The sequence below is a fragment of the Populus nigra genome, chromosome 6, assembly GCF_951802175.1.
Source record: "Populus nigra chromosome 6, ddPopNigr1.1, whole genome shotgun sequence".
Taxonomy (NCBI): domain Eukaryota; kingdom Viridiplantae; phylum Streptophyta; class Magnoliopsida; order Malpighiales; family Salicaceae; genus Populus; species Populus nigra.
This window is the reverse complement of record NC_084857.1, coordinates 11,417,843-11,439,711: the sequence shown is the minus strand read 5'-3', so window position 1 is coordinate 11,439,711 and position 21,869 is coordinate 11,417,843. Positions and strand designations below refer to the sequence as shown.

Genomic DNA, 21,869 nt, shown 5'->3' with positions numbered 1-21,869 from the left:
CCCGAGGGGAAGAGAGAGAAAATGAGGGGGAGAAAAAAATCCAAGTGCTGGCTAACTACTGTGAGATGTCTTACATGCGCACCCTCCATGGATGTGCCTCCACATGCACCATTGAAAGAGACGGTGATTATTGTTTTTTGGGCATTAAGAGGTGTCGTACACACCATCTAAAGAATGTGAGTGCCTTCCACACTCTGGCTTTTGTTCTGTACATATTAATAAATTTTTTTATTCAATTTATCAAAACATCTAAGTTTATTCGACTCTACATGACATTAATGAAAAAATCATAACAAAAGCACCTTCGTGGATGTGCCTCCACATGCACCATGCACCATTGAAAGAGATTGTGGTTATTATTTTTTGGGTATTAAGAGGTGTCGTACACATTTTCTAAAGAACGCGAGTGCCTTTCACATTCTGGCTTTTGCTCTGTACATGCTAATAATTTTTTTAATTCAATTTATCAAAAACATCCAAGTTTCTTCTATAGATTTTTTGTTTGTAAGGATATCTTATTTATACCAAAGTTTTAAAACTTGGCCCAGTGGCCGGCCTGGGTTCCAGGTTTTGACCGAGTCACCAGGTCGCCCGGGTCAATTCTGATTTTTTAAAAAATTAAAATGACGTCGTTTTAGTAAAAAATAAAAGTCAACGGGTTGCAATTAGGTTTTTGACCAGGTCGTCGAGTCACTCCGGGCTTTGACTTTTCCTATTTTTTTAAAATTCGATCCGGTTTCAGTCCTGAGTCGGCGGATCCCAGGTCGACCCGCCAGGCCGGACTGGTTTCAAAATTATGAGTTATACTCTGCTATGAAAGATAGAAAACTCAAAATAACCTAATAGTTAAAAAAATTTAACTTTTGGAGGTATTTTAGATATTAAAAGGTAAAAATAAAAGGATAAAAAACCATTCTACCCGAGTAATGATAAACAAGTACATGGTTTCAATTGTGGAAGAGAAAAATGATGACTTTACTGTGCGAGTTCATAGTAAATGCGTGCAGAATTTATCAAAAGGACAAAAGCTTAAACCAAGTTGCACTAAATTTGAGTTTTTCCTCTGTTATCGCGAGTTTTTTTTTTCTTTCCTATTTATCAAAAAGAAAAGCTTAAACCAGAAATTTTTGCTGGATGCCTTTCACCAACGCAATCAATTTGGAATTAGCCAGATGGTTCGCGCGCACAGATTGGTATTTTTTTGGGTATTTTTTTCTCCTTTTTTAAACACAGTTCATTACTTGCTTTCATTTGCCGAAATCCCCCAAGTTAAAAATTTCGGAGTTTTCTTGGGAACATGCGTTCTCCGACCAAGCTGCAATGTAGTTAAATTGTCTAAAACTAATTCACCATGATGTATATATATATGGGACTCCAGAAAACGCAGATAAATGATGAAAAATAACCACCTTGTCTAACGTACCGAAGGAATTAGCAGAAAAATATTGAAAATGGCGAAACTTCTTTTGGTCACCCGACATCATATCATCACCTAAACCCAATTCATATTTAACCATAGATGTTACTGTTATAGGATTGTTCCCGTGCAGAAACAAGCAGTACAAAAGGGCATGTAGGGCATCTGCTGCTAAAAGTCTAGATAATTCTATGCAAGTTTCTAGGTGCAAGTCAATAAACACTAGGAATATGGAGACATAAGCTTAAAGCCATTACCTCGACTCCCATGGTAACCTAAAAAGAAAAAAGAAAATGTCTACTACAAAGAAAACCCTTTTAGAGGGGCAAACTTTTCCAGAATTTCAGCTTCACGCTTTTCAGCATTTGTCCTTTTTAGCTCCCATTCTGGGATTTTGGAGTTGGCAACCTGAATATCACGCACAACAGTTGGAATTGAATTTGCCACCATCCCTTGAGCAGAGGCCACCTCAACCTTTGCTGCCTTGTTATTCTCAATTGTACTAACAAGCTCCCCTCGCCAGGTCTGAAGTTGAAAAATTTGATTGTCAATTTCCTGCACAGTCAGTAAGTTGGAATCAACCTGTGACTGGAGCTGGTCTGCTCTTTCCTTCAATTCATTATATTCATTCCTCAGAGAGTTAACCTTCGCCTTGTTTGCCTCAAGGATACCAAACAAATTGTTAACTTGCTCTATTGTTTGCCTACTCTCAACAAAAACCTCGCTGAACGATGGGATTTCCTCAATCAATTTTAACTTAACAAGTTGTTCAGCACTGAGGGTGGGATCCTTCAGTAGTTTGGAAGCTAGACTAGTAAGTTTGGAAATGTTTCTGGAAGAGACCAAAGTTGGAAAATCCATGACTAGAAGGGAACAAAGCTTGCTTCGATCTTTAGCCATATCACTTTCGGTAAGAGGAGTATCAGAGCCTGCAGAGTATGATACTTGGGTTTCAGGGTGAGGTTGGGTAAGAATGTCTTCTAAAGAACTGAGATAGTTATCAAAACCCTCCGGGATCACATTAACTGCAGGTTCAGTCTCAGTTATTCCAATTTCACCACCAGCAGCATGAAACACAGATCGTTTAGAAGACCGTGTAGCTTTTCGCTTAGATGCGGATGCCGAGGTAGGTGTATCCTGTTTTGCATCCTGTTTTCTTTTCCTCTGGCTGGACCGTGGTGTTTTTTGTTTCTTTTCTTCAGCTTCTTCAGTTAACTCTGGTAAAATCTGCTTCCTTTGCCTCCGACCATAACGGGGATTTTCTACATTCCCTTCTTGAACTTTCAAAGTTCCATCCTCAGGAGGATTCTCAAGAGGAAGAGGAGCAGGTTTTACTGAAACAAAGATGGGAATCAAGCCACTTGGTCAAAGCACCACTGTAGCTGAGCAAAACATTATCCAAAGTAGCATGAAATGGCTAGCCCAATGACATCAACAATCCTAAACAAATTTTATAAATAATTCAAGCGCTTCATATACTGCAATGGAAGAAAAGAACCAACAAATATGCTTAAGGAATTTGTTGTCCCTACACTAACAAATAGCAAAGATGAAGCTAAAAAAAAATGCAGCATAAGAAAGGGCTTGAAAATCTGAAAGCCATGATCTAAGAAGAATATATGAGAATATGGAGCTTTTAGTTGGGAACTGTAATGGGAGCTTCCTTATTTGAAATTCAGTAAAATTTAAAAGCTTTGCTGTGTTGAGTCTTCTTCTTCCTCTTTTCATTTGGGAGAATGCCTTACGCTAATTTCTTGTAAATTTTCAGTTTTTTCATTCTTTTCTATACAAGAAAAATACAAAAGAATAGACAGCATCGGTGTCAAAATTTAAGCTCACCTTCTTTTGGAGACTGCACTTTTGCTGGTATCTTCCATGTAAACGATGCAAAGAATGCATCAACATCTGCACTTGGGAATTTGGTTCGAATAAAACTTTTAAGAGCAGGCTTGCTAGCAAACATCTTCTTCCTTTTTCCATGAATGCTTTTTGGAGGGTAAATGAATCTATCCTGGAAGTACCCAGAGGAGTTAACCCTCCTTCCAACTCTCCATTCCCAATTATCACCAGGATTCGGCCAATCTATTGGAGCATATGGCAAACCTTCACCAGTTTCACCTGGCATAACTAGCCTGAGAGAATTGTTCACATCTATCGGGGTCCTGCTACCATCACTCTTGTTGGGGGTATCACTATCCATAAATTGCTCATTCTGCTGACCAGATAAATTGTGCTCATCTATCAGGTGCCCACCCCTATTTGTTTCATGATGGACATCATCGTCCACAAATTCCTCCTTCTGGTGATCGAAATTTTTTTTCTCATCTAGCAGGTGCACGTGACCGTTACTCTCATGGGGGATATCGTTCTCCATGAATTGTTGTTCATTCTGCTGACAGCTTGTTGAGCCATAACTATCATCACAATGACATGAATCCCAACATAACATAAGAATCAACTAATGCAAGGAAATGGCTGAATCATCTCTAGGTTAAACAAAGAGAAGACGTTAATGTCATTCATACAGTACGGTTTTAAAGAATATCATTTGAGCAATCATATCGTTGCATATCATCTACTATTGCAGAACTTAGAAATTCTGTAGCCCGTACACTTCTTCAAGTCTAAATTTATTCACATTTAAGCTGAACACTTTTAAGGCTCTTTGGTTTTACTATTTTCAAGGGTCATTTGGAAAACATGCAACATTTATACACCAATGGTTTAAGAGTCACAATTTCACTAATTAAGTAAAAAGGAAAAAAACTCTTCACTGGAGGTAGAATCTTGCTTTGCGTGTAGCGAATTGATTGTGCTTGATTTGAATCATCAGCAGGTTAATTTTAGCTCCCCATTTTCGATGCAGACAACATGTAAAGAATAAGAAACGGGATCTCCTGGGTTCTAATAAACAAAAGCAAAGAGCAAAAAAAAAAAAGGAATTGGAAACAAAAAATTAAAGATAAAAAACATACTCTGGACCGAAAATCAAACCAAATGCAGTCCGTGGACCATGATCGTGAGGTTTATTGGAAGGAGAGTACAGCGGATCTGACATGATTTAATTTATACACCCAATAGACCTTTCTTTCTTTCTTTCTTTCTTTCACCTGCATGGAGAGAAAAGATAACTGAAATCAAATCAAAATCATCAAGTAAAACAAAGAAATCATATGAATCTAAACAACACGTAGTCGAACAGAACTGTCTGAATTGTGATCCCTGTGAGCTAAGATGCTAGAAAAATTAGCAAAACGCCGAGGTCATGCTCTTGCATGTAGAAGATCGGACCTGGGAGGTTCTTTTTAGGAATTGTCGGTAAGTGGAGGGCGGAAATTATATTCCTAACCTTCTGGATAGCGAAATTTTTGTGCTATTATGAGTATCATCTTGTAAATAAGTGAAATAACAAGGTCCAATTCCTAGTAATAATTTCACTTGTTGATTAGTGCGTGCTATAAACAACCATCAATGAGTGTCTTTTAACTCCACAGGCAACGAGTGTCCAAATGCATGGAACGAAGAAAACTCCACTGTCTATGTTACTCCTCTGGAATTAAAGTTAGAAAGAACATGTTTTAGAATACTAACCAATGATATCATAACAAAGCACGTTAAATATCAACAAAAAAAAATTCATGAAAAAAATAATAATTTATAATAAATATATTTTTAATATAAATATAATAATAGAATATACACGTATATATATCAAACATATATCTAACTTAATATTCAAAGTTCTAGCATGCATATTATCGATAAACATATATATACTTAAATTAAATTAAATGAAAGTAATTACTTGTTAAACCATTATAAAATAATAAATTTTTTGTTGTTGTTAATAATAAATATTTTATTCTTGAAATTTTATTACTCTTTACTTGTGTAACTAAAATGTCTGCAGCATGTCATATAAGATTTTAACAACACCATATTAATTTAAAAGCACTTCTAAACAAAGTTTTTGAGCCAAAGAAGATAAAATTAAATATTTCTCAACAAGATGAACCTAAAATCTAGATTTGAAAAGAGAAATAAAGGATAAACAAAAAACACTAAAAATAAGATGAGAAAGAATATATAAAATATGAAAAAATCAATTCATAAGCTCTTTCTTCACTCCTCTGTTATAATGAATTTTAAAAGATAAAAGGCCATCATCAATCTTTAATTAACTATCATCAATTAAAAATTAAATATAAAAAAACTAAGAATTTTTTGAATAAAAAAATTAAGAGATTTTTAAAATTAATTTTTTATTTATCCATAATTTATTTAATTAAAATAAATTTTCAACAACTCCAACGGATTGGTTGCCCCAAGTCAAATCATTTATGCCCAAACTAGCACAACTAGAAGTAGCTCACTTGGCTACACCAAACTAGTTATCAAAACTAAGAAATTAATATTTTACTCTGAAGAAAAAAGAAAAAAAACTGAATGCATGTTACAAATGTGGTTAATTTTACTTTTCAATAACATGGTTGGTGTTGTTTTCATAGTTCAGTGTGAAATTTTTTTTGGCATTTCTAACATGGCGTGTCCTTATTATATGTTATTTAAATTTCATTGAACATAAAGCAAATACAGCAACAGCTCATGTACCCAATATTGCTCCAAATTGTTTTCAGCTCTGCACCAGCGCTCTGTCCACTGATGAAGTATGCAAATCAAGCACTATAAGGCTCAGGCACTTGGCTATTCCGGTGCAGGCGTTCAGCGCATCTTTCAATCCAACGCATTTTCACTATAAGCTCAGATCAGCGCGTGAAAATGAAATGAACTTGAGCAATGGTTACTTCAAGTGATGGAAGAAAAAACCCACAGCCCTGGCATTGATTGAAGCATGGCAACGGCAATGATTGATCAACTAAATCAAAAGGGATCGATGATCAACATGGCATGGCATGTCGAGGTCTCAAGGAAGATAAGAGATTTAGAAAGAACCCAGTTCTGTGTGGTATATTTAAGAAGATGAAGATTACCAGGAAATGCTTGAGCAAATAAGGAAGTTGCGCATGCAGACTAACCTGAAAATCACATGTTTGGGTGTATCATCGAGGTGTCTACGATCCACTAATTAGCAAAGAGATCATCAAACTATTTACCCAGACACCAATTCTACAGTCTTGCGTTCTCCTTAAATATAGCTTTATCTCTTCAATAAAATAAGGATTCTGTAGAGTACTCTCACCAGTGGCTTCTAGTTCTTACATGAATTTCTTAATCATGGCGCCATAAAAAAAAAAAAAATACTAGTACACGCAATATACATAGATGTGAAACCAAATTCGTAGACGTGCACAAGCACTTGTGCGTGGGCAACACTACTGTGAATTATACAACAGAAGTACAAAACAACCCAAATGGCGACATAAAAAAATATGAAACAAGCTGGCTTGAACATTCCAGGAGAAATGCTTCCTGCAACTGCAAAATATCGAATCATTAGTTCTTAAATAAGCCTCATTCAATTTTCAATAGAAGGAATGTTCACTTGAATCTTTAGACGATAACTTTTAACCAGACACATATTTTATCTCTACTATAACTTAATGCGTCCAATCTGCATTGTGGGCTAGAAGGCTAGAAAGAGTAGTACTATCATGATTATCGAAAAAAAGAACAAGAACTTGATGATGAGTGGTAAGCTTTCAAACAGAGAAACACCACATGCTTGGTTAACCTCGGAGATCATAGCACATTGAGACGTGAAGGACTTTTAAGTTAGTAGATGTAACTCTAGTTACCTGCTCGAACATAAATTCCAAGAAGCTTAGCTTCTATTTACTGAATAACTGGATTCATGCAGAACCTTTTGTGTAATGATTCCTGTTCAAGTATTCTTCATGCATTATCATCAGCTGCTCTGCTACCTGCTTGGGGTTTCAATTATACGAGTAGAAGATATGACCAAGAAGTTATAAACTGCATTTATAACTTTATCAATAGAGTTGCCAGAATAAAGTAACACCTGATATTGTGGCTAATTATGCAGATCATTGCACTGTCATTTCTCTTATACGCATAGGTTAGGAGATATGAAGTCTAAACAAGAAGAACAATGTGTTGGTGAATGGTGAAGAGAAAGTCTTTTATCCGTGCATGTTTATCTATAAGAGAAGTGTGAATTCATTTTCAATAATCCGTTTGGAAAGGCCTCGAGAATGCTTTACATTAACTCACAAACAGAAGGATTTAGTAATCTATGATCAAAACATGATTCGAATTGTACATTGAGGAATTACCACAAAGAAGCAATTCATACCTCTTCGATGCTGCCATCCTCAATCTCTGTATTGAAAGAAAGCAACAGACTTTCGTGGAGCAAATTCTCTAAATCCTCAGTATAAAGTGTTCCTGCAAATAATTCTTATTAAAATTCAAGCTAGACCCAATTAAGATTTAAGAATAAAAGAATCAATTTGACCTTTAGATTGAGAGAACCAAGAGAAGATATCAAGAACTAGCTGGTGGGATTTCTGAAGGGAATCGTGGCCACCCCACTCATTTTGAACAGCCATTTGTAGACCATTCCATCGAGAAAGAAGCAGCGCAATGCCCTCCCGGAGATGAGAGACAGCAACCTCTGGCTTTTTCAAGGTAGTGGATACCTTGTTATGGCCGTTTTTAACAATGGATTGCTTGATCATTGGTTGATCTGCTCCCAGTCTCCTCAACAAACCCTCTCCTTCTCCCTTTTATTTTGGAGAAAGAGAAAGAAATAGCAGAGCAAGGAATGATTCCCCCCTCTTTTCCCGTCGAGGGTTTGTGCGTTAAAGTCTGGGATCAAAAGAGAGGGGCTCGGCGCGCGAGGACGAGGTAGGCGTTATTTTGTTCACGTGCCATAAATAGAGCATCACTCAAAAGAAAATGGCTGTTTAGGAACGTAGTTATTATTATTTTTTAAAGTATTTTTATTTAAAAATATATTAAAATAATATATTTTTTATTTTTTTAAAATTATTTTTTATATCATTCCATTAAAATTATCTAGAACGCTAAAAAATAATAATTTAAAATAAATAAAAAATAAAATAAATTTAAATATTTTTAAAACACAAAAACAAACAAAACATTAACACAACCTTTCAAATCTCTTTATTCCTTTTTCAAATGTTACTGACTTATCCATAACATCGTGCTATAAAATCGAAAATTATGAGAAACCTCAATAACAACATAAGAGCATGTGCAATTATTTTACGTAGATTCTTTCAAATTTTTTAATGAAGCACAGACAAAATTCAATGGCAATTTAAAAGAGGTGTAAAATCTACTCTTTCTCTAAAATTTCTCAAATAATGCAAAAATAATGAAGGTTCAGACGTGAAGAGTTAGATATACAAATTATAAAGTAAAATACTTATTTTGTAAATCATCTAAATCAAACAAGTTGAAATTTTAGGTGTAAACATATTTTCCTTTTTAAAGAATAAGGGTATAAATCGAATTAAATAATAGTATAAGGAGTCCTTTTTAAAAACTCAGCCTTTGTAACTGTACAGTCGATTTAAAACTTTAGACCTTTGGCGCCACCATACCAAACCATGACCACGCCTGCCACCCATGACCTTCCTCACCCCAAATTCACTCGCAACCATTCTCGAAACCGCCGTCTCAACTCACTCTTCTCTTCTCGGCCGAGCCACCCATGCTCAAATCCTCAAGACTCTCCAATGTACAATCCCTCCCTTCCTCTCCATCCACCTCATCAGCATGTATTCCAAACTCGACCTCCCTAACTCAGCCCAACTCCTCCTCCAACTCACCCCAACTCGCTGCGTCGTCACCTGGACCGCCCTCATTTCTGGCTCTGTCCAAAACGGTTATTTCTCCTCTGCTCTCCTTTATTTCTCTAAAATGCGCCGTGAGAACATCAAGCCTAACGATTTCACTTTCCCTTGCGCGTTCAAAGCATCCACTGCGCTTTGCTTGCCTTTTGCAGGGAAACAGATTCATGCGATTGCGTTGAAGTTGGGCCAAATTAATGATAAATTTGTTGGATGCAGCGCGTTTGATATGTACTCAAAAACTGGGCTTAAATTTGAAGCGCAGCGACTGTTTGATGAAATGCCTCCAAGAAATGTTGCTGTGTGGAATGCATATATTTCTAATGCGGTGCTTGATGGGAGGCCAGGGAAAGCGATTGATAAGTTTATAGAGTTCCGCCGGGTGGGTGGAGAGCCCGACTTGATAACATTTTGTGCGTTCTTGAATGCCTGTGCTGACGCAAGGTGTTTGGACCTTGGGAGGCAGTTACACGGGTTTGTGATTCGCATTGGGTTTGAAGGGGATGTGTCGGTTGCAAATGGGATTATTGATGTTTATGGGAAGTGTAAGGAAGTTGAATTGGCAGAAATGGTTTTTAATGGGATGGGGAGGAGGAATTCAGTTTCATGGTGTACAATGGTTGCTGCTTGTGAGCAGAATGATGAGAAGGAGAAGGCTTGTGTGGTGTTTTTGATGGGTAGGAAGGAAGGGATTGAGCTGACAGATTATATGGTTTCAAGTGTTATCAGTGCGTATGCAGGGATTTCAGGACTTGAATTTGGGAGGTCAGTTCATGCAATAGCTGTGAAAGCATGCGTGGAGGGCGATATTTTTGTCAGCAGTGCCCTTGTTGACATGTATGGTAAATGCGGAAGTATTGAAGATTGTGAGCGGGTCTTTCATGAGATGCCTGAAAGGAATTTGGTTTCTTGGAACGCTATGATTAGTGGGTATGCACACCAAGGGGATGTTGACATGGCCATTACACTGTTTGAAGAAATGCAGTCTGAGGCGATACCAAATTATGTAACACTGATCTGTGTGTTATCGGCTTGTAGTAGGGGAGGGGCAGTTAAATTGGGAAACGAGATTTTTGAGTCAATGAGGGACAGGTACAGGATTGAACCGGGAGCAGAGCATTATGCTTGTATTGCGGACATGTTAGGGCGGGCTGGCATGGTAGAGCGTGCTTATGAGTTTGTACAAAAAATGCCAATTCGTCCAACAATTTCAGTTTGGGGTGCTCTTTTAAATGCTTGTCGGGTTTACGGGGAGCCCGAGTTGGGTAAAATTGCAGCTGATAACTTATTCAAGCTTGATCCCAAAGATTCAGGCAACCATGTGCTGCTTTCAAATATGTTTGCTGCTGCTGGAAGGTAAGTTACTTTTTTAAAGCAAACGTTATTGTTTTTCAGAAATGCTACAAATTCAGGCTAGCCTTTGATTAGAAGGTTTTTGTATCTGCTTCCTTGAAGTTCCTGTTATTTTCTGCTGCTGATGTCAATGTACTTCTGTAGTCAGCGTACTGTTTGAACCCCATCATCATGTGATGCAATGATTGGTTGATTTTGAATTACAGGGCATAAAAAATAAAAAATGGTATGTTTTAGGGTCATCATTGAAGAATGAAAAATTTTCACCTGAATCCATCTTTCTTTCAAAAGCTACACCTCATAAATTGTTATTTTAGTGGGGGAATGGGATTCTGTGTCTCTGGCCCTCATGCTAGACAATGGGAGCAGCCTTCCCCATATGTCGAATAACCACTCACTCATCTCAAGAGTTGAATTTAAAATCTTCAATATGAAAGATCCAAGTTTAAACAACAGATCCGTTTAGGAACATGGCAACACAGTTCATGGAATCTCTGTAGCTACAAACACGGAAGTTGTCTTTGTCTGGACCTTCAGAATTAGGACTCAGGAATGATGCTGTTCTTGCAGGTAGAAATAATGCCTCACCTGTTGTGATTGTCTTAGTTTCTCTCCATTTATTATCTGAAAAGGTCGAAACTTCCCAGTCAAGTTTGCGGTTATATCTTAGCAAAATTGTAGCCCCTTCACCATTACTTGTAACCCAATTACTCTGGCCGATGTTTTGTGGTAGCCATTATTTTAGACTTGATTGAGAGGGTCCCTATCCTGCTTGTTTGTTGCACATCTAATGTAATAATAATTTGAGTGGCTGCTTCCCCGTAATATACTAGAGATGGTTCGTTCACCATGCTGTTCTTTCATCTGCTTTAAGTAATTGGTTTTTCAAATTTAGCCTTCTTCTTTGTCTATATTTTCCTTTTGCTTGCCAACCAACTAACCAGGACCTTAATGCAGGTGGGATGAAGCAACCCTTGTGAGAAAAGAAATGAAGGAAGTTGGGATCAAGAAGGGTGCCGGTTGTAGTTGGGTTACTGCAAAGAATAAGGTCCATGTCTTCCAAGCAAAGGATACATCCCACGAAAGGAATAGTGAGATTCAGGCAATGCTAGTTAAGCTAAGGACAGAAATGCAGGCGGCTGGCTACATGCCTGACACCAACTATGCTCTCTATGATTTAGAAGAAGAAGAGAAAATGACAGAAGTTGGGTACCACAGCGAGAAGATTGCCCTTGCTTTCGGGCTTATAGCTCTCCCTCCTGGAGTACCTATAAGAATCACAAAAAATCTCAGGATATGTGGTGATTGTCATAGTGCCTTCAAGTTTATCTCAGGCATTGTTGGGAGAGAAATTATTGTCAGAGATAATAATAGATTTCATCGGTTTCGGGATAGTCAATGCTCATGCAGAGATTTTTGGTGATGATCTTTTACTCAATTAACAATATTTTTACAGGTTCGATAATTTTCAGATAAGACCTTGAAAATACTAAAAAAAACCTTACCCATGACAAACTTGTAACTGTATTTCAAGTTTTGAAGAATATTTAGAAGTGTGGTAGTATTTTTTTTTTTTTAGAAAAATATTAAAATAATTTTTATTTTTATTTTTAAAATTTGTTTTTAACATTAACATATTCAAATCATTCAAAAAAAAATTAAAAAATTAATTTAAAATAAAATTTTTTAGTTTTAATGAGAAGCAAGAAGCAAGTTGAAAATTATTTTCAAATACCCTTCGAATTCAAAGAAATGATTCATAATTTTGGTGATTGATTTTCAATTTAGTTTTTCAACCAACCATCTGCAATTTTAGAGTTTACGTTTTTCTTCTTGTTTAGATGTAAGACTTACTAGTTCATCGACTACTCTGATTCTCTTGTAATTCCTTGCTTCTCTGTTCAGAGTGAGATTCCAGCACACTGGCGTTTCAAAATTCTGGTGATTTTTTTTATGAATATATTTTTTGTCTTTTAAAAATCTTAGATTTAAGAATAATTAACTCGCTAGGGTCTCCAGTAATTTTCATGATGCCACAAATTTACAACATTAGTGGTGCAGCCTATTAAGCCACGTAAGCATTAAACGAAGTCGTTTTCTTATCTTCCGCAGTACCCTCTTCTACCTCTCATATCACCAAGGAGGAACCCGGTAGAAGAGAGAACAGACAGAGAGAGGCAATAAACAAGAAGCTCAAAAGCATCCACCTGACATTAATTGAAGAACAGAAGGAAGCAAAAAGAAAAAAATGGCAGTCGCTAAAGGAGCGTGCCTGAACCACATATCTCGAGAATCATCAGATATAAGAAGGCTTGCCAATTTCTACAAAGACATATTTGGTTTTGAAGAGATAGAGAGCCCAAAGTTCGAGTTCAAGGTTATATGGCTTAAGATCTCTCCAGATCTCGCTCTCCACTTAATCGAGAGGAGCCCAGATACCAAGCTTCCTGAAGGACCCTACAGTGCATCGTCACCGGTTCTTGATCCTACCCATCTCCCTAGAGGACATCATGTCTGCTTCTCTGTCTCCAATTTTGACTCCCTTGTCCAATCTCTCAAGGTATCACAAAGCTTCTTCTTTGTTTATTTTTTATATTCTTGCTTAATATGTTTGTGTTTATTTCAATAGCAATGACCACTATCAATGAGTGGCATTTACTTCCACTTGACGATTATGTCACTTAAGAAGTGTCCGTTTAAAAGTTTTTTTAATAATTATATTTTTTTATTGAAGCCATAATCTAAAAATTACTTTTTGTAAATAATTTATGATAAAATAAGTTAAAATGACTTTAAATTAAAAGGATGTTTGATTAAATTTTGTAGCAAACTTTTAATGTAAATCAAAAGTCTTCTAGTCAAAATGCTTATGATTTTTCTTTGAATCAAAAGTTAAACTTAAAATAAACATAGTGAATTGAAGCTAAATTTTATGGTGATTGCAGGACAAGGGAATAGAAACGTTTCAGAGGTCTGTACCTAATCGGCCAATTAGGCAGGTCTTCTTCTTTGATCCAGATGGTGAGCTTTTGCAACCCCTTTTATTAGGTTTGGTGCTCAGTTCGAAGATAAATGGTGTGAAAGACTTGTGCTTTATCTTTCTGGTAATGTGCAGGTAATGGATTGGAGGTTGCAAGTCGTGATGAATAGGGTTGCTCTCTACTTGTGAGTATGGTTAAATGCTGGTAGGACTACGAGGGGAAACATAAATAAAATGTAATAAAAGTCCCATATTTACATGCAGATAGTAGTAACTCTTATGATCATGCATTATTGAAGTTCTGGATCCTTGTAAGTTTTCCTTCCTCTTAAATATGTATCGGTTAGCATTTGAATATGGTTAATGTGCAGCATGCATTTGAATAGGGTTCATATATAGCGTTGTATAGCATTATGCATACATTAATACATGGAGCAGAAATGGAACATAGTTGCTGATACTGGATTGGATACTTTGTATCATCATTACTCGCTGATATTTCTTCAAAGAGAAATTATGGACGGTCCCAAAGCATTGAAATACCACTATAAACTTGATCATTAGGGGATTACCACCGTTTTTCTTTTCCCAAGTTGTTGAATCACATGAAAGGCATTTAGTATTCTGATTTGAACAATAGGTTTGATATTATCTTTTACATGGTGTTGTGTTTTATTCTTGCTGCTGGAAGTTGGAGCCTTTTTCATCATGGCTATGCTCATTCCTTTCATCTTACAGAACTAAAAACTAAAATTGTCACCAACAAACTTCATGTAAAGCTGTTGAAATCTGATGAATAAGTGATATGATTTCATAGTGGCATCACCCACCTTTCCACTCTATTATAATCATTTTAGTATATTACTCTGGTACCCCGTAAAAGGACCGATGCGCTCTCTGTTTGGCCACTAGCCATTCCACCGGCAATAGGCAAGTTTTAGAATGTTCAGTGGACATACTGATTGAGGATTAGAATCACTTAGGGTTCCAAGTTTGTTAGTGTTAGTATACTGAGCACCGTTCATCTTGTGATGCACTTGTTGCAGTGAATAGCTGGAACTTAAGCATTACTTTGAGATGAGTCATCATTGACATCTGTATCAGCGACAACCTTTCAGGAGCCCTTCTAAAAAGTAGCACCGAAATCCCTTTGTTTTGGGATGAATTAGAAGAATTTTAACGACATTCTCTGAATAAAGTTCTTGGAGTTGAAGCCTGTTAGAAATTCAGGCACAGATAGTTTAGATGCGACTTTCATTTCATAAGCTTTGGCATTACTGTCGTTTTCTGCACAATTTGTCCACCATGCTGTACTGTCCCCTCTATGATATTTGAATCCAGCAGATACACGCAATTACTAAAATTTAATCCACTAAGAGAGGGGTAAAAAAGAAAAAGAAAGGAGAAGCAACTTAATATTACGTTGAGGATGAGTCAGGGTCAGCCAAGGAGGCCTCAAGCTGGCGGGCAAGACTACAACACGGTGGGCTTGAGCAAGATCGTCCTTTGAGATATGGCTACGTTTTCAACGTTTCTGGCGAGCTTGCAACCAGGAAAGTAGCACCAGAAGATGCTAACATGATGCAGATCAGTGCGGAAAGCACCGTACTTCGACAGAACCAGAAGGGTGGTCCAGCTGCTACCATGCAATCTGCTGCAACTCGCAATGAGCAAGCTGGTTTTGTTAGTCATTGGCTGGCTAGCGATGCTGCTGCTGACCAAGGTGTTACTGTAACTGAAAATGACATTCCAGGAGCCCGCTTAGTCACAGAAAGCGTTGCTGAACAGGTTCTCTAAACAACCCTAATCTGACTGCTCGTCCTGGTGGCGTTGCCACGTCCTTGACTGTACCTGCTAGGCTCAATGAGAATGTTAATATGTGATAAAGTGATGCTATGTCTATTAGCGTTTTTTGTGTCTTTGTTCAGTGTAAGATAAGCTTGGTTTTCTGGGTGCGTGGTTTGTATACCAATAACTGTAGGTGGTGAAAGTTAGTTTTGCATCCGGAAGGGAGTGGTTTTTTTTTTATAGTGAAGGCAATACGCTTTTCTGTAACAAGTCGTGTCTCGTCGAGTATATAGGTTTTGGGGTCCTAGGCGGTCACTATGAACTGAGCAGGCTGTTGTTTTTCTTAGTTGCTTGCTGCTCGATCTGCAACAATAAACCACCGTTTCCAGTTTTGCTCCTTTTTTGCACAGGTGTACTGTCTCTGAATGCATGGGGCACAAGCTAAATTGATTCAAGCCTGTAAGACCTTATTGTCTAAACCTCTAAAGCGTTGTAGGCTTGTTTGCATTAACAATCAGTTTTAAGTAAATTGGGACTCAACTTACTGTCCTTGATGAGCCCGAAGGTCTAAATGCTAAATGCATTTATCACTGGAGAAAGAAAGACATGGCCCAATGGTTACTGTCCTTGCTGCGCCCGAAGGCGATTGTTAAAGAGTCACTGAAACCCAAACATAATAGGACTCAACTTGTTGGGTATAATAAATGTTTACTAGTTTGTATTATATTTTTCGGTATTGTTAAGATGAGCATTCGACAGTTTTTGATGATATTGGCAGTAGACTTCTCAAAAAGCATGGAGAGAAGTGTTGTTGTTTTGTTTTGAAATCAAATTGTTGTACGTACCTAGAGGCTACATGATAGCACAGAGCAGGATTTGATTTGGACAAGAGTTTACAATACAATTTTCTAAGAGTATCAATATGATATGGCAGTTTTATATAAATCGACAAAGTTTAACAACTGCAGTCCAACAAGACGAGGGAGCCAACAGGCAACAACCCTAGAAATAGGGAAAGGATACTCGAGTGAGAACACCTTAAACCACTGTTTTTAACTTCTGAAAGACAGAAGCGCGCCTTTATATTCTGAAAAGCTTCTGGCTTTCACAACGTTATATGTTGGCCTCACAGAAGAGAAAGGACTTTGCCTCGTGAGCCACTTTTGTTTTACGAAAGTACAATCATGTGGCAAACAGGGTTTCGTAAGCTGCAATGCAGGAAATAAGCTGAAACCCACCTCTATTATGCCCACTATAAGGGCAAGTTTTTTTTTCCTACAGAAAATATGTACCATACCAGTAAGCTTTCGAGGATAAATTTCGTACTCTACCTACGCTAGGTAGAGGAGTAGTTTGGCCTTTTGGACTATAATACTCTGCTTATGAAGACCGCGCCATCAGTATGATCTGAGCTCGTGAATAGGTTGTGACTTTTTTTTGACTTGGTATGTTAGTAATGCCAAAAAAAAGAGGTAATGGTGACTTATTTCTGGGCAGAGAACACTGCTTGGTGAGTGAGCAGTAGGGCAAAGTTGAAGAAGAGACACAATTTGCCAGCAGAGGCTGGCAAATAAGGCATAGTTTTGGTGAAAGGCTATACGGAATCGGAAAGCAAATTATCTGTAATGGTGAATATTAATTAATTGTTAGAAATTTGCGTTTTATATTTGTCTTTTAATTTTTTTCACCCTTTTGAGATATCATTTTCTGCTTGGAATGGAAGTACTTTAATATATATATATATTTCGATCAAACTCGTTTATATTTTAAAAGCATTTTTAAAAAAATTATTTTATTTTTATTTTTTTCTTTACTTTAAATTAATTTTTTTAGTGTTTTCGGATTGTTTTGATTTGCTGATGTTAAAAATAATTTTTTTAAAATAAAAAAACATTGTTTTGACGTATTTCTAAGCGAAAAATATTTTGAAAAACAACCAGTACCACACTTCCAAACACTCTCGTACTCTCAAGTCTCAACTATAGTAATCGTACATGGTCTGACCCGACGGGTTAACATGAGATCGGGATGATTCGGGATACTAGCTAAATCTAAAAAAAAAATTAAGGTTATAGTTCTTAAGACCTGCTGGGTCAACTCGAGCTTTATATGACATAGGAGTATATATCTTTTAATATTAAAAGTTAGTTTGAAACTTATAATATGGACCTTGGTATTTTTCTAATATGGATGTTGTAATATTTTTTTTTAGTTAAGTTGGCTCTTTTATTAATAATTTTTTTAAAAAAATATTCTCTCAATTTACCATTCATGTCAGCAAAAACGAAGATGTGTCAAACACAAGCTAGGTCATGTCTAAAGAATTAATAGTTTTTTCGTTTGAGAGGAAGAGAAGAGGCTTAATGTTTTTTTCCTTCCGTTATTATTAGGTGCTGAAATCTGTTTAATTAGGCCTAACACGTTTGGAAAGGAAATGGTAAATTAAGAGTAATAATCATTCATTTCTACATTATTAGTTCATTTTTTTTATCCTATCAATGGAAAATATTACTGCTGTTCTTTTTTTTTTTTTTATCCTATCAATGGAAAATATTGCTGCTGTTCTTTTTTTTAAGTACACAGAATATTAACCGTTGGCATCCAAGAGAAATTAACTACAAAACCAACATTAATTACCGTTAAATAAAAAAAAAAGCATTCATGTGGCAGAAAAGGAATAAGCAAAATGTAAGAAATTATGATGAATGCTTTTGTTCTATAATATAGATAGATAGATGCTACAAGGCATGCAATGAATCAAGGTTGAGAGAAGGTACGTAATTAAGCAGTCAAAATTGACGGATCAGTTAAAAGAACAGATTATCTAAAATCTATTGTGCATTTAAGATCTGGAAAATAAAGAGAGAAAGGCATTAAATTCCTTGAATGCGATTGAAGCAACTGTAAGGTAATTTTGCATGCATCGCTGAGATTGTCAATTATTTGGATGAGAGGTACTGTCATATCAGATCATATCATGGTGTTTGTTGGCCCAGAAAGATGTAAATGAGTAGCTGATCATGTTAAAAATAAAAATACAACAACACACAGAGACACACACAGACCATAAGAATTCTGAGGAAACATGCTCATGTGGTGATGTCTTTTGCAGCATTTTAATCTCAGATCATATATACTCCACAACATTTCGGTGACGGTGTTAAATAATTACCCACTGCAACGGCAACGAACTACCCCCACATCACATAACATTTTCATATGTACGTACGTACGTACGTAGGCATGCACACAATACACGTACAGCTCAAATCTACATTACTCTACACAATATTTCAAGTCTAGAGATGTCCCTGTATCTATATATATATATATATATATATATATATATATATATATATATATATATATATAGACACACACACACACATGTAATTATTAAATTTGACTTGACTGGAGACCTGGCATACAAATATTATATGAGTAAAGCATGCATGGTAACTCGAGTAAATATTTTTTTAAAATAAAATAATGTAATTTTGAGTTTTCTTTTTGGATTAATCAAAGTTATAAATCAAATGAGTACTGTACTTAATGGAGTTACTTGATTAACTTCGATAATATTTTTTAAAAAAACCCAAAACCCTATCTAAATTAGGTTTTATATAGATTGACCAACTACAACTAGACAAGTTTAATCATGGTGAGAGTACTGTATATAATCCTCGCTACAAAAGCCTTGAATAAAGATAGGAGTGGAAGACAAAAATAATTGTTGCTTCTCTTACTCCTCCACAACCTTGCACTGTTGCTCTCTCTCTCTCTCTCTCTCTCTCTCTCACCAAATAAAATCTCCACCGTTCAACGTTCCTCTATTTTTATCCCCATTGCCATTATAGCAGACACATTACAATCTCCCTGTCTGATCTCATCAAGAGGAAAAATGCCCACCATCTTCTGGAAGAACATTCTCAAATGCTTACCCACCATAACCCCGTCCTCACATCCATTGCCCCCCTCAGAGTTGCAAGAGTATAGTGATCCATTACTACCATCCGCTACCGCCGCCGCCCCCACCACATCAATAATGATCAAGAACTTCAACTCCCTCTATGACCTCTCCTCAGCATCCACCTCCAAATCCCTCAGTACTCCCTCCACCAACTCCTCCTCCTCATCTTACTCCGATCCTGACACCGACTCGACGCCTGATTTTGCCACCATTATCGCCTCCCAACGTTTCTTCTCCTCCTCCCCTGGCCGCTCCAACTCCATCATTGAGTCCATGCAAGAGCTTCATACCCCAGTCAGTGGAGGTGTTGCCATTAAAAAGTATTCACTAGATCCTTATATAGATTTTAAAAACTCAATGCAAGAGATGATTGAAGCAAGAGAGATAAGGGACGTTAGGGCTAATTGGGACTACTTGCATGAGTTGATCTCTTGCTATCTTAAATTAAACCCTAAAAACACCCACAAGTTTATCATTAGTGCTTTCGCTGATATAATTGTTTGCCTATTGTCTTCGCCCTCGCCGGAACCCGACACCCACTGGAAACCTGAAGGCCTTCAATAACACAAGGTTTCACGTTTATTGGTGTGAGGTCAATTATGTACTGTGTACATCTTTTAAATTTTGTTTTGTTATTTTAAAAGAGGGGCATATGTGATGTATGTTAGTGGTGGTACGTTTTTTCGTTGTTTTGTGGAATCACTTTGTATTTGGTGAGGAGGGATCGATGTTATCATGCATGAAGACACAGTAAAGGTCATTTGTAATGGAGGCAAAGTAAATTATAAATAATTTGGAAACCAAGGAATTCGCGTGGGATGTTAATGTCTCGATGATGTTTTAATTTTTAATCTTTGTCTTGTGTTGGGTTATATGCATGTTTTTAAGTTTTTCTTGTTAAGTGTTTCTAGGTGGTTTGGATGGATTTTTGATTGGCCAGCAGGTGATTTGCCTAGCTAATTGGCTATGCACGGCTGCAGGCCCAAGTTGGTTTATTTCCCTTGATTTTTGTTGTGGCCCTGCACATCGACAATCAGGAGCTAACCTAGCTAGCTAGTTCTTAGCCAGGGGCGCTTGCGATGGGATGGACCTTCGGGTAGCTAGGTTTGTGGCCTGTGGTGCGCATATCCCTTGCACCTGTCAACATTTATTTGGGATCTTAAATTACGGGTGAATGTGTGGAGAGGTACAGAACAGAAGACGGATCTTTAAACAAAGTATGTTATCTACGCTCGTTTCAGGATTGGTTTCTGTTTAGTCAAAGCCACTTTCAATTCTGGATATGTCGGAAAATCAGTTAATGCTTTCCCTTTCGGTGAATGATGATATTGTCATCGATCTAACTAACAAATTATCGATCTCTTATTAATTAGAGGACTCTAAGAGGAGGTTTTAGATTTGCTTGTCTTTCTTTTTATGCATCCCAGATTGATGATATAATTACTTCTGACTTAGTATTTTGTTTTCCCTCTTGTTATAATGGAGAATCTTCCACTTGGGGCTAAAAATCACCGTTCAACGCTTCAACTAGCTAATTCTTATAATTCACCCTGAAGTCGATTAATTAGTCCCCACCACCGCATAATTAGCTTTTGACTTGACATTTAGCACCGCAAATTAGAAAAATAACATCACCCCGACACACAAATATATATATATATATATATATATATATTTGGGTCAGTTTCGTGTATCTTGATTAATTTTACAGGTCCTAAAATTAATGACCATGTAAATCTCTATTAACTCTGAGAAAACTTAAATTTATAATCATTAAAAAACAAACTCAAAACTTAACCAGTTGATCTATCACACAGGATTACCCTCACAATATTGCTAAATTTAGCGATAAAATTAATTAATGTTAGTCAAGCTAATTACATGTAAGAAATTGCATAATCATTCGTATATATTTCACGGCGTCTGTATATTAGCATTTAATTAGCACTAAATTTATAAATACTTGAATTTAGAAAATTCTTAATGGTCAAATTAGAGGTTATTGGTTCAACTAATCTTTCTAACCAAGTTAACAGTAAATGCTCCGAGCCATAAACACGGTACTGATCCAGACAAAAAAAAAAAAGAAAAAAGATTAACGACTTATCAACTTGATTTTTAATACAACGGAGTCCAAGTTTTGGACTGGCAAACTCGAATGAGTCCATGAAAAGCCCCAAAAAGTGCACTGTGAACCCCCATATAGGTGCATGGAAGAGAGGAAGAGGGCATGGCATTAAACAATGATAGCTAGTTTTTTTCCTCTTTTTTGTATGATAGTACAGTGGGGGAGACAAAGAAGAGGATCCAAAGAGATATATACTAACTATTATCGATAAAAAGAACGAGGGGTGCTACCAACTACGACAAAAGAATGAAATATTTTGATATATCACATATATGCTTGATTAATTAACTAATTCTTACCGTAAAGTTAGTTGGTTTAGGTAAGGTTAACACCGGACCATTTGTCCTTGTGTGCTTCCATTATTATATCTCACTCACTCTTTAGGGCTAATCAGTTATGGCATCTGGAGGGATATTATGAGAGAATCACAATAT

General features: G+C 36.7%; 5 protein-coding genes across 8 annotated transcripts; 3 read left to right on the top strand and 2 right to left on the bottom strand.

Moving 5' to 3' along the window:
- Positions 1-1,488: 1,488 nt before the first annotated feature.
- Positions 1,489-4,788, bottom strand: LOC133697602 (uncharacterized). 2 transcript variants are annotated; one of them, XM_062120267.1, is made up of 4 exons: positions 4,623-4,788; positions 4,393-4,527; positions 3,257-3,831; positions 1,489-2,751 (listed from the first exon to the last, which is right to left on the bottom strand). In XM_062120267.1, the coding sequence occupies exons 2-4, from the start codon at positions 4,473-4,475 to the stop codon at positions 1,718-1,720; spliced, it is 1,692 nt and encodes a 563-aa protein (XP_061976251.1). In that variant the 5' UTR covers positions 4,476-4,527; positions 4,623-4,788; the 3' UTR covers positions 1,489-1,717. The 2 variants fall into 2 exon arrangements, with proteins under 2 accessions (XP_061976251.1, XP_061976250.1); XM_062120266.1 differs by having other exon boundaries at positions 4,393-4,690.
- A 1,769-nt stretch (positions 4,789-6,557) lies between these two features.
- LOC133698059 (uncharacterized) lies at positions 6,558-8,260 on the bottom strand. 3 transcript variants are annotated; one of them, XM_062120935.1, is made up of 4 exons: positions 7,854-8,260; positions 7,692-7,783; positions 7,174-7,299; positions 6,558-6,853 (listed from the first exon to the last, which is right to left on the bottom strand). In XM_062120935.1, exons 1-3 carry the CDS (start codon positions 8,074-8,076, stop codon positions 7,228-7,230), a joined length of 387 nt encoding a protein of 128 aa, XP_061976919.1. In that variant the 5' UTR covers positions 8,077-8,260; the 3' UTR covers positions 6,558-6,853; positions 7,174-7,227. The 3 variants fall into 3 exon arrangements, with proteins under 3 accessions (XP_061976919.1, XP_061976920.1, XP_061976918.1); XM_062120936.1 differs by lacking the exons at positions 6,558-6,853; positions 7,174-7,299 and adding an exon at positions 7,309-7,536; XM_062120934.1 differs by lacking the exons at positions 6,558-6,853; positions 7,174-7,299 and adding an exon at positions 7,310-7,471.
- Positions 8,261-8,936: 676 nt separating this feature from the next.
- Positions 8,937-12,045, top strand: LOC133697540 (pentatricopeptide repeat-containing protein At4g14850-like). Its single transcript, XM_062120170.1, has 2 exons — positions 8,937-10,572; positions 11,527-12,045. Exons 1-2 carry the CDS (start codon positions 8,993-8,995, stop codon positions 11,990-11,992), a joined length of 2,046 nt encoding a protein of 681 aa, XP_061976154.1. The 5' UTR covers positions 8,937-8,992; the 3' UTR covers positions 11,993-12,045.
- Positions 12,046-12,685: 640 nt separating this feature from the next.
- LOC133697542 (lactoylglutathione lyase) lies at positions 12,686-13,906 on the top strand. The gene is made up of 3 exons (XM_062120171.1): positions 12,686-13,129; positions 13,515-13,590; positions 13,685-13,906. Exons 1-3 carry the CDS (start codon positions 12,818-12,820, stop codon positions 13,717-13,719), a joined length of 423 nt encoding a protein of 140 aa, XP_061976155.1. The 5' UTR covers positions 12,686-12,817; the 3' UTR covers positions 13,720-13,906.
- A 5,150-nt stretch (positions 13,907-19,056) lies between these two features.
- LOC133695683 (transcription repressor OFP12-like) lies at positions 19,057-20,111 on the top strand. The gene has a single exon (XM_062117607.1). The coding sequence runs from the start codon at positions 19,239-19,241 to the stop codon at positions 19,869-19,871; it is 633 nt and encodes a 210-aa protein (XP_061973591.1). The 5' UTR covers positions 19,057-19,238; the 3' UTR covers positions 19,872-20,111.
- Positions 20,112-21,869: the final 1,758 nt, after the last annotated feature.